At 40.2% G+C, this 11,398-nt stretch overlaps 1 protein-coding gene across 3 annotated transcripts; it reads left to right on the forward strand.

Annotated features, from left to right (window-relative positions):
- The first annotated feature begins 2,710 nt into the window (after positions 1-2,710).
- On the forward strand, positions 2,711-10,343 carry eno1a (enolase 1a, (alpha)). 3 transcript variants are annotated; one of them, XM_014020400.1, is made up of 12 exons: positions 2,711-2,794; positions 5,153-5,250; positions 6,522-6,617; positions 6,750-6,808; positions 7,447-7,516; positions 8,210-8,343; positions 8,476-8,698; positions 8,776-8,973; positions 9,174-9,375; positions 9,459-9,567; positions 9,667-9,725; positions 9,816-10,343. In XM_014020400.1, exons 2-12 carry the CDS (start codon positions 5,166-5,168, stop codon positions 9,877-9,879), a joined length of 1,299 nt encoding a protein of 432 aa, XP_013875854.1. In that variant the 5' UTR covers positions 2,711-2,794; positions 5,153-5,165; the 3' UTR covers positions 9,880-10,343. The 3 variants fall into 3 exon arrangements, with proteins under 3 accessions (XP_013875854.1, XP_013875839.1, XP_013875848.1); XM_014020385.1 differs by lacking the exon at positions 6,750-6,808 and adding an exon at positions 7,076-7,134; XM_014020394.1 differs by lacking the exons at positions 2,711-2,794; positions 6,750-6,808 and adding exons at positions 4,966-4,987; positions 7,076-7,134.
- The last annotated feature ends 1,055 nt before the right edge of the window (positions 10,344-11,398 follow it).

Genomic DNA, 11,398 nt, shown 5'->3' on the forward strand with positions numbered 1-11,398 from the left:
GATTATCAAAGTTGAAAGAAAATTTTTAAACGCTGCGGCATCATACTGTATATTTGATTTATACAATCAGAGGCGCTGTTGTCCTGTAAGGAAGGAGACTTGTTCTAAATAAAAATAGTTTTTATTGTGTAATGATTAACTCAGTAAATACTCAGTACTGGCGCAAACCCAAACTGAAGTACTTGTACTCAGATTGAGAAAAACTAGTTTCGGGACACCCCTTGACAGGGGTGGGTCTAGGAGCGGGGCCACAGGGGAATTGGCCCCTGTTGAACTTTGATTGTTCCCTTAAAGTGCCCCTGTCCTGTCACTCATMTGTCCTTTGCCCAAGAGCGATGATGCTGGGTGCAGTTCCGGATCSAAACACTAGAGGCRSTAATGAGACCAATAGAAATGTCCAGCATGAATGACGTTGACAGGTCTTTTCATATTCTTAAAATTTGAACAACCCTGCAGAAAAAGTCTTTCAACTCACAAATAATGGCTGGATTCTCTCACATGCTGTGTGTTTGAGAGTATTTTATCTATGTTCTGTAAAAAATGCACGTGAAATTGGTAAGGAGAATGTACTGTGCAAGCTTTTTAAATGTGCGACTGGTTAAATATGTACACCTTACCAAAACCAGGGATTTGTGTGCAAGGATGCTGAAAAAATRCTTGGCCCTTGTGGCCCCTAACACAGAAAAATCCCAGATCCACAACTGACCCCTGAGCTTTACCWRTAACTGGGTTTGAACTTGATTACAGGTCGAGTTTGTTTGTTATGTCTTCTCTTCATCCGTCCACCAGAGGTCTCAGCATCTCATCTCACCTGATCTCTGTTTAATCAGCAAAAYATCCACCCATTTACCCGATTAAACCCCTTTATTGCCCCCACATTGAGCCACACCTGCATCATCTGCTCTGTTGGGGTGCAACTTGTTGAACAACCACTCAACCTTTGAGTTGTGTCTCTTAGAACTAGATATCTTTCAGCTCTTAATTCATTTCAATTCAAATTCAAATTCAAAAATACTTTATTGATCCCAGAGGGAAATTAGGTATTATCTGAACATGTACGGTTAATGCGTCCTGCTGTGATTGAGTGACTATATGTGTTGTTTATTTATTTTAAGTGTGTCTGATRTTTGGTCCTGCTCCTTCATGTCATCTAAAGGATAAAAAAGTCTCTCTGTGGACACCAGGTGGCGCAGTTTGACTTTAACCCGGTGTCGTCTCAAGGTCACTGCAGCAGCACTCTTCTTCCTGCTGTTGATGCTCTGCACTGCGCAGCTGCAAAACATCCTGCTGCCTCAAGATGATTAAGAAGAAGTCAGTTTTTTTATGAGTGGAGGGGAAACCCACAACTCGCTCATGTTATGACTTATAAATGCAAATTGTGGCTGATAGTAGTATCTCTGTCTGGTACAAGTTCATGTAATTTTTCCCTGCTCATGTTAATAAATGGGGTGATTCTCTGGTACAAACGTTGATCTTTCAACTAAAACAGGGCTGCATTTGTCTGGAAATTCGTTTAAAATGACGCCACACGTGTTTTACAGTTCCTTTAAGATGGGCTGGTGTAACAGTTGGGAATTTTTGAGTCACTCATTCATTCCTGCTGTGTAGTAATTATTCATCTCCCCCTCTCTGTAGCCATTCATTTGATGAAACTGGTGGGTGGGTAGAGAGGAAAGCCACTGGCAGGAAACGTGACCACAGCAGACATTTGACTAACACCGAAACATCCCTGCCTGCTTCTCTGCACGTACTCATCTCTGCGTCACCTTCACTTTCCGCATGGTTCTCCTGGTGTAYGGCAGGCCGTTGTAGCATATAATCACACCACACTAATGTTCCAGTGCCATTCTTTAAAGGGATGCGTATCGCCTGCTATCTGTTTTATTTTATTTTTTTGCCAGAGTTTAGACTAAAACAAATGTATGTTGAAAAATAACTTTGTTGAAGCCATTTTRGTCAATCTGATGCAACATTGCGAGATGCCATGTCATGTCAAACTCAGCTCAATATCTTTTTGTGTTCCCTAACATTGATTAGCTGTGGCCATCTTATGACTTCTATTTGAAGTGAGGGAACGGACAATGCCTCATATGACATGATTAATAAATCAGTGTTAATAAGGTATTTAATGAGAATATCCCATCAGAGGGCATCTTAAACAATGTTATGAGAAATCAGGTGATGATATGCAGACTGAGATTTTAAACAAGTGTCGTTTAAAATTAAATACAAAATAGTCCAAAACCATGGAATAATCCATGATGACAATAATTTACTCCCAGAATCAATCCAAAACTGTAGTGTATTATATTACAGTGTGTGTCACGGCAAGTGTTTATAGCACACTCGCAGTGTATCTTTTTCCTTTTGGATGAATCATAGATGTCTCTGTCTAACTATTATATGATGAATTGGCTTGCCATTTTTGTTACATTTTAATCTCTTTAACCTCCTATCAAAAAGCATACATTTCCCACAATCCGCTTAAATTAAAACCGCCGCATGTTCCCGTGTGTTTGCAGAGCTCACTGTAGCGATGCTTCTCCTTGGACGGAAAATTCGCATCCTGTCGTCCTTCATCCGGGTTCTCTGACTCCTGCCGCCGGTGGAACGTGAGCCCCTCCTCTCGCTCCTCTGCCGTAGTGATTTCAGTTTCAGCCAATGGCGTCGCGCCGTTTCTGACTCCGACCACTTATCATCCGGCTCACAGCGTCACGAACGCCTTCTCTGCTGCTGCCTTGCCCCTGCACGAGACACCGACWGCACCGTCCTTGCACACAGTTAGCCCGGAAAGGTAACTTTAATGGGTTTTTTTTCCCTTACTAGTTACGCGCCTGTGTTCGGTTTTAACGTTTTGTGTTCGTGCTCTCAATGTTTTGTTAAAATAAGCACATTTTCCTGTTATTTTCGACAACACGATGAGTTTACTCGACGTCATCTTGCCCTTGTGTTAGCTAACATCGTTTGCTCGAGAGTTAGCATGAATACATTTTTCCTCCAGTCTCACGGTCTTGTGAAGCCGCAGGATGGAGCGGGTTTTAACAGTCTGCTATTTTTAAACGAGGCCGTCAGCTGGCGAGATATCTCTCCATTTAGAGCCGCAGTGGGTGTGAGGGTAAAGCCAGGGAAGGGGGGGTGTCATGTTGCGAGTCCACATTGCAGCAGACTTCTCCATTTTTGTTTTTGTTTCGAGTTTTAAGATGTGTCCTGTGCTCCGAGCTAGACTCACCAGTTGAACCTTTTTTACTCGCTTGCGGCAAAACAAAGACGGAGGTGTCCAGTATTTGTTGCATAAAGGAAAATTACTGTGAGGAACAAGATCACACAAGCGTCAGCGTTTCCTTCAGTCATTTTCTCTCACTGGGACTCGCACACATTAACTCATTCAGGAAGTCAACTGAGGTGACTCGAGGTTTCAGGTGTCTCTTTAATGCAGTCTAAAATATGCCTCATTTATACACGTTGGAGACTCACGGATCCAGCAGCTCAAAAAAGTGTTTAAGACTAATAAAACCATGACGTTTATCCATCCATAGACGCCATTTTGTGCTTCTGTAGCTCCCCTGTTTGTTCTGCTGAAAGTAAAGGGAAATATTTCAAATCAACCGGCATTAATGACTTCCTTAATAAACTTTTAATGTATTTCTATKATTAATTATGCGGTACGTTTGTATTTTTAGTTTTGTCAAACACTAAGATCCAACAACACTTGAGTTTATGATCAGTAAATAAAAATTACTATTAGATGAGAATGCATTTTTTACATGGAAAAGCTTGCTTTGCTAMTGGAAAATTATGTTAGTGGGCAATGAATTATTAATATAACTTCCAGTTACCAGTCCTATTATGAGTGGTATTACATTTCAGAGTTTGGGCCTAATGCCTAAAATGCTATTTGGATGCTTAAGCTCTGGAATTATTGGCATATTAAAAATTAATAACATTTTGTCTAAAATTCAAGAAATTGTATCTGAATCGGGCAAATATCATGGCTTGACAGTATACATATATACAGGGTGAGTCAGAAGTCACGGGACACTTTTTTTTAAGAAACAAAAGAAAAAATGACATCGGACTACCTCGGCAGTAATGGGTGAAGAGGCCTGTCTTTGCAAAAACCTGCCYTTGATCCAAGATGGTGGCTTTCAAGATGGTGGCCATGTTCTGCCTAAAATACAGCCCCCATCACGTATTACTTGCTGGGGTTTTTCAGATATGTTTTCCCTTTTCTTTCTGAAATAAAGGTGTCCTGTGATTTCTGACTCGGCTTGTATGCGTTTTTTATTTAATTGTCAGTTTAAACCAGTTTTCCAAAGAAGGTTGAAAAAATGTGTTAACCTCACAGCTTACATTGCATTTCGGAACTTGTCTACGTTAATACTAAAACTTTTAAGTTTTAATATCCAGTCTTTTAAAAAGAAAAAGGTTCCATTTCATTTTGTATGTGTGTGCTAATGGTAAATTTCCACACAGGCTTTTAAGGGGAAGCATTTTCCATCTGTCCTAATGCAGCTGCACTCCAACCTGAATTTAGGACAGCTTCTGTAAAACGAATGGTAATCGATGTAATGCTGCAGGCATTGTGGCCGCACAGGCTTCAAACTGTCTGACTTCCAGTGCAAAAAATTTGGACAGATAAGACCTCTGAGATAAAACCTGCAGTCCATATCAGGATTGCGACACTTTAAACAAAAAGAAGCCAAACGTTGTATTTGTGCAAAGTCAAATTCTTTGACACTTTACCCTCAAACATTGCTGTAAGGATCGTTTCGGAATCGTCAACAGTACTTGTGCAAGAGTTGTGCAGTTCTCGTGAACTCAAACAGAACTGACCTGCAGAGATTTTTCCTTTTGCTGCAGAAGCCACACCCATCAGAGAGTTGAACAAAACCGCCGTGCTTGTCAGATCACATCAGTGTGGCAGTGTGCATGGCCCAGACACATTTGAGTTGCCCAGACACATTCGAGTTGAAGAGCCATATTGCTTGTAAACCATTATCTGTTCTCATGTTTTCAGATTACTTTTTATTGCAAAGCCTTTAGTTTTTATTTTAAATTTTTTTTGCCAAGTCACTGTGCTCACCTGATTTGTAAGAGACAGTGCAGGGAAGCCTGTGGAGTTAGTGACACCATATTTTTGTTTTTCCCACAGAAAATCGAGAACCATGTCCATTCTGAAGATCCACGCTCGTGAGATTTTTGACTCCCGTGGGAACCCCACCGTGGAGGTTGATCTGTACACTAAGAAAGGTATTGTGAATGTTCTTGCTTTTCTGTACATATTTTAATTGGAACCTGAAAACATTTTTATACATGATTAYACACACTTTCTTACTTTGTGGGTTAGGTTGGGCGTGTTTAGCTGCTTGGCTACCCTTCACCGCTGCCTGCTGCTGGCCCAGAGTACAGTGGATGAGTTGAATGTGTGAAAATAGCTCCTGTAACATCATACGACCTCCGCTCCTCACTGTTACTGTAGTGGTTGACACACAGAGAGCTCTTACAGTATAGGAAGCATTTCTAACAAACCTTTTTAAGCTGATTCTCATCTTACAAAGGAAAAAAGTGTTAAATAAATCTACAGCTTGCATCATAAAACATCCAGACTGCTGTTTGACACATTTATCTAAAGTGTAAATCAATTCATTTAATCAACTAATGGCCAAAGGATGGTTGATAACTGTTTTGTTTAGAGTAAATACAGCTTTAATCTTTTTTTTTTTTTTTTTTGTACAAGATTCCCTTTTATGTCCAGCAGCCCTGATTCAACATTATTATGAGTGTCTGCTGCACCAGGAGTCAGTCTGTGATCATCACTCTGTTTTTGCTCTGTTGAACACCTACTGTTCCTGTTATGTTTTGTGTGGTTGGGCTCTTGGTATAATTTTTTTTAATTATTATATTATTATTATTATTATTATTTAACTTGTATACTCCTGATTTAATCTCTTGATTACGTTTCCTCAAAATTTGACCTAAAATGGGTTAGCAGCACTTGATTTCTGCCCTGAGTGGGATGTTTCCAGCAAACCCCTCTGCTGCCAGCTGGTGATGTGTTAACTCAGGGTCTGGGCAGTGGCTGTGTGCTCTTATCCTAAGCACTAAATCCCCAGACTCATCATCATCTCTGCCGCTCCACTGAACAAAATGAATGTGTTTTTTTTTTTTCCTCTGTTTTCCTTCTCCTGCGAGACTCCAAACGGACGATCSTCTTACGTGGGGGTGTAGTTTGGTATCCTGCCACAAATTTCCTGCACATGCTCAGTTGGCATCCCCCGTTACATCACAGCTTTSTGCAGCTGAGCCAGCACAGCTTCCTCCCTACGTATGAAATGAAATCCTCTAGTACTTTTTATTTTTTTTACTCCCCACTGCTCAATATGAAGCCACTTGTGCACCTGATGCCTCAACAAACACGTTCCTATTTACAAATATTTGGCTGTGTTTGTGGTTACTGTGGTCTGTTTTTGTATTTCTTAAACATGACTCGGCATTTATAAATTGTCCTGTGTCTTTTTAAGGTCTTTTCAGAGCTGGAGTTCCCAGTGGTGCTTCCACAGGTGTCTACGAGGCTCTGGAGCTCCGTGACAATGACAAAACACGCTTCATGGGCAAAGGTAAGACGATGACTATTTTCTCTCCACTAAACTGTCTGGTTACTTCCATTCTTTTATATTTCAACACACCTATAAAATCTGTCTTCCTCTTCTTCTTTCTTTCCAATTCGTCGTTTCTGTTCCCCCTGTTAGGAGTCAAAAGAGCAGTTAAATATATAAATGAGTTCTTGGCCCCTGCATTATGTAATCAGGTAATTGAAGTGTGAAGCAAAACAGGATGACTTGCAAAAGCAGTGCACAGCAGCATGAGTTTGCTTTTGAAGACTAACTTCTGTCAGGAACTAACAGATGTTCACAGATCTAAAAGAAGAAAAATAAGTGGCTAAATTATTTTGAGTATTTTATAATAAATGGCCCATTCGYTCGTATAAAATTGGATGCTCTGTGGTCATCTGTGTGGCCTGCTTTGCATGGTCCACTCCTGTCTGTGTCAGTCATGGTCTGCTTGTCCCTTGCAGGTGTCTCAAAAGCAGTTGATCATATCAATAAAACTATTGCACCTGCACTGGTTAACAAGGTAGGACCATTTATTGTTTGACTAATTCCTCTGTGCTAATAAACATTAAATCAGTTGACTGTTTTTAAAATCTTTTATACCAAACTACAAAATATCTTAGCAGCACTAACTACTCAGTTTAAGATATGTTGTTTGCTGATATTTGTTTTTATATGATGGATCTAAAATAAACTGCATTAGCTCAGTCCTGGTGGTAAAATTCAGATGTTTAATGTTAACATTAGTGTGGTGTTTTTCAACTAACCAGTTAAACTAATTCACATGTTTTTCAGTTTTTACATTTTATTTTGTACTTCTGATGTTCTAATCCAGGATGTGAGTGTTTTGGAGCAGGAGAAGATTGACAAACTGATGTTGGACATGGATGGCACAGAGAACAAATGTAAGATTATAGGCTCTACTGAGCTGCCTTTGATAGTTACAGATATTTGCTATAGTGGATAGTGTYGACGACTTAGATATGTAATCAGTGGGATTCCTGAAGCTTTATTCAAGCTTTCTATGAGACATTAAAATGGATTTAGCAGGCAAGAAGAGAAAGTCTTAAATGGCATTGAAAAGCATTAAATTTGAATCTGTGGAATTATATTCATTCATTTCCAAGAAAAGATGAGCTGAATGACTCATGTTTAATCTGAGCACCAGACCCCCATGTTCAAAATGTATCTTACAATTTAATATTGACTTTGAAACATATTTAAAAATTTTTAGTTTAAAAACGCTTTAGTTGAAGTATTATTTAGACTCTTGCTGAAATGTTTTCTTTGATTTGTGATATTCTTATGAGAAAGTACTCGCGTCACACTTGAACCTCATTTATTAAATATAACAATTAAACTTGTAACCTGAAGTTTACACGCTTTAAATGAGATGCATTCTAATCAGTTCTGCAAAACTTCATTTTAAAGATTTACATTTAAACACTGASGTGTGACTTGTAGGCTAGTAGTGAAGAGTGACATAAAATTAAATCCTAAAAATGAACTAAAATCACTAGAATTCTATTATTAATGTAGTCTTGACACAATTCCACAGTATACACGGTGTATTTAAATAATTGTCTATCTTCCTGTAGCCAAGTTTGGTGCTAATGCCATCCTGGGGGTCTCCCTGGCTGTGTGCAAGGCTGGTGCAGCAGAGAAGGGCGTTCCCCTCTACCGCCACATTGCTGACCTGGCTGGCAACCCTGAAGTCATTCTCCCAGTCCCTGTGAGTAATGCATACTAGTGAAATTGGCACAASTAGTTCTCACACTGGAARTGCCAGTTAACCATTAGTGTGGAACTAGTTATTAGTCATAACTACATTCGGCCAGAAAACTGATYACCACCTTGCTTTCAGGCTTTCAATGTCATCAACGGTGGCTCCCACGCAGGCAACAAGCTGGCCATGCAGGAGTTCATGATCCTGCCGGTCGGAGCCAGCAGCTTCAAGGACGCCATGAGGATTGGTGCTGAAGTCTACCACAACCTGAAGAATGTCATCAAGGATAAATATGGCAAAGACGCCACCAATGTGGGAGACGAGGGTGGCTTCGCCCCCAACATCCTGGAGAACAAAGAAGGTGCATTAATTGCAAGCTAACACAAAGTGAAACATGAGTGAGATGTTTGCAGGTATTAATTATTTATTTATTATCAGCTCTGGAACTGCTAAAGAATGCCATCGCCAAGGCTGGCTACACCGACAAGATTGTCATCGGCATGGATGTGGCTGCCTCTGAGTTCTACAAGGATGGAAAGTACGACTTGGACTTCAAGTCTCCAGATGATCCCAGCCGCTACATCTCCCATGACAAGCTGGCTGATATTTACAAGGGCTTTGTCAAGGATTACCCAGGTTGGTTTTGTTTCTCTGAAGCCTTTTAAACTGGTTTTGAACTCCAATGAATATTTTAAATTTAACAAGATAAAGAAGAGTGTGATAACTGGGTCGGATTGAGTTTCTTGTCAAACATTTGTGATTTCAGGTTTTTGTTGTGGGCACCTCACCAGGTGTGCTGGTTATTGAGTTTCATTGGTCCTGATCTCTCTCCTCAGTGGTTTCCATTGAAGACCCCTTTGACCAGGACGACTGGGAGGCATGGACCAAATTCACAGAGGCCACCAGCATCCAGGTGGTGGGTGACGATCTCACCGTCACRAACCCAAAGCGTATCGCCAAGGCTATCGCTGAGAAGTCCTGCAACTGCCTGCTTCTGAAGGTCAACCAGATCGGCTCGGTCACGGAGTCCCTGCAGGCGTGAGTATTTACAATACATCAGGRCCGAAAACACTTGTTAGCATAATTCAAAGCAGTAAATTTTATTTATTTATTTTTTTTAGCTGCAAGCTGGCCCAGAGCAATGGCTGGGGTGTGATGGTCAGCCACCGCTCCGGAGAGACAGAGGACACCTTTATTGCTGAYCTTGTTGTTGGCCTCTGCACTGGACAGGTAAGTGACTGTGATTGATTGATTTTATTATTTTTTATTTTGCCTTACATGTTTGTTTTTAGATGACAGCTCTAATGTTCTGCTAAATATCTTTTCCAGATCAAGACTGGTGCTCCTTGCCGATCTGAGCGTCTGGCCAAGTACAACCAGCTTCTCAGGTGAGTCCGTCCCAAAAACAAAAACACGCTCCATTAAAGAAGAGGGGGGGAAAACAGCAACTTGAACTAATTCATGACTTTTTCTTTCAGGATTGAGGAGGAGCTTGGTGACAAAGCCCGTTTTGCAGGCAAGAACTTCAGGCACCCCATCTGAGCAAGGGTKGGGGCTCTTCTTCCTCGGGCCACTGTGTGTTCATTGCTCAATAAATAATCCTCACACATACAAACGCTGCGCTAGTACGCCTTCCCTATATGGAGAAGATGATGGAGACACCACCTATAATCCAAGGTCCAAGTCTGTGGGCCGTGGCGTTGATAAGCGACTCTACATCCTGGTGCAGCCACGGCTCAGCTCATCCTCAAACCATGCTTTAGCTCCTGAATAGTGTCGGTCTTTGTGTTTTAGTGTCTGTGTTTATTGTGTGAGATTTCTTATAGCTTCTTGTGAGTTGTAGTGATCGTGAACCTTGGATTATTTGAGCAAATGTAATTTTAGTAAGGTTCGGCCTTAACCCGGTGGTAAAGAGTTCTGTATGTGCAATGTGAGCTGCATCTGACAGCGTCTTGTGTTGCTGTAACTGTTGGCAGAAGTATATAATAAAGTAATATAGTTTCAAATGCTTTATGTGACTTCTTTTATACACTTTTAAAAAATTTAAACTGCATGCATTTGATTAAAACGCAGGTAATCAAGACCAAAGATAAACCATAAAGAAACTTTTTATTATTTTTTAAATAAAGAGGTATTTGTCGTGTTCAACCTTCCTGGGTAAGTGCTGCTGCTGTGAACAGTACAATGCAATCTGAGCCAGAAATATGAGCTCAGTGCTGAGATGTAATTTCTACCCTTCCACTACCTCAGGTCAAAGAACCGAAAGGATCCTTGTGCTCTCAGCTTTGCCAAKATAAATGAGAATCTATTCACCATAGTTTGGTACCACGGGTGTTTGTGCCACATCAATTTATTTAGAGCCTTCTCTGAACCTGTCTCCATTGTTTAACCATCACCAAGGAGACCTTTAATAAATTGGTCTCGCTTTAGATAAAAATGCCTCTGAGTTGCTGCAGGCTTTTTGGGGAAAAGTATGTGAACTACGAAGCATATTGATTAGTTTTAAAAGGTGAATCAACATGATCTTTCAATCGATAATGAATGAGTTAATTCTAATTTTATTCGGAAAGACAACCAAGAAGAATGGCTTTGAGATTAGCGCCATCTTGTGGGCATTTTTCTGAAGTGCAGCTTCCCCTCAGTGACTTTAACATCTAACAAAAACTAGTTGTTAAATGATCGCAAAGCCTACTCCATATATATTCCACTAGTACTGATCAGTGGGGTAAATRAGTCTTAATTTTCACCACCTYACAGATTGGAGTGGGAACRAAAAATAAACACTTCCCATTCCCAATATTAAAGTTCCCATTGCGCATGCGTATATATTATATATAACCGTATATATACATATTTATTTACTAACTGATTTCTGTGACCGAACAGTGTCTGTCTGTGGTTTTAACTGTGTAAAATTGCTGTCTCAAAAAGATATTTGTTTTAAGGCTAWTATTGTTTCATTTTCACATTTTAAATGCTCTGTTTTATGTAAAATACACCAAGTTCACAGATCTGTAAATGATCAACGTTTTCTTCTACTTTGCTGTTGTTTCCCTTTTTA

This window comes from Austrofundulus limnaeus, unplaced genomic scaffold (assembly GCF_001266775.1).
Source record: "Austrofundulus limnaeus strain Quisiro unplaced genomic scaffold, Austrofundulus_limnaeus-1.0 Scaffold3, whole genome shotgun sequence".
Classification (NCBI taxonomy): Eukaryota; Metazoa; Chordata; class Actinopteri; order Cyprinodontiformes; family Rivulidae; genus Austrofundulus; species Austrofundulus limnaeus.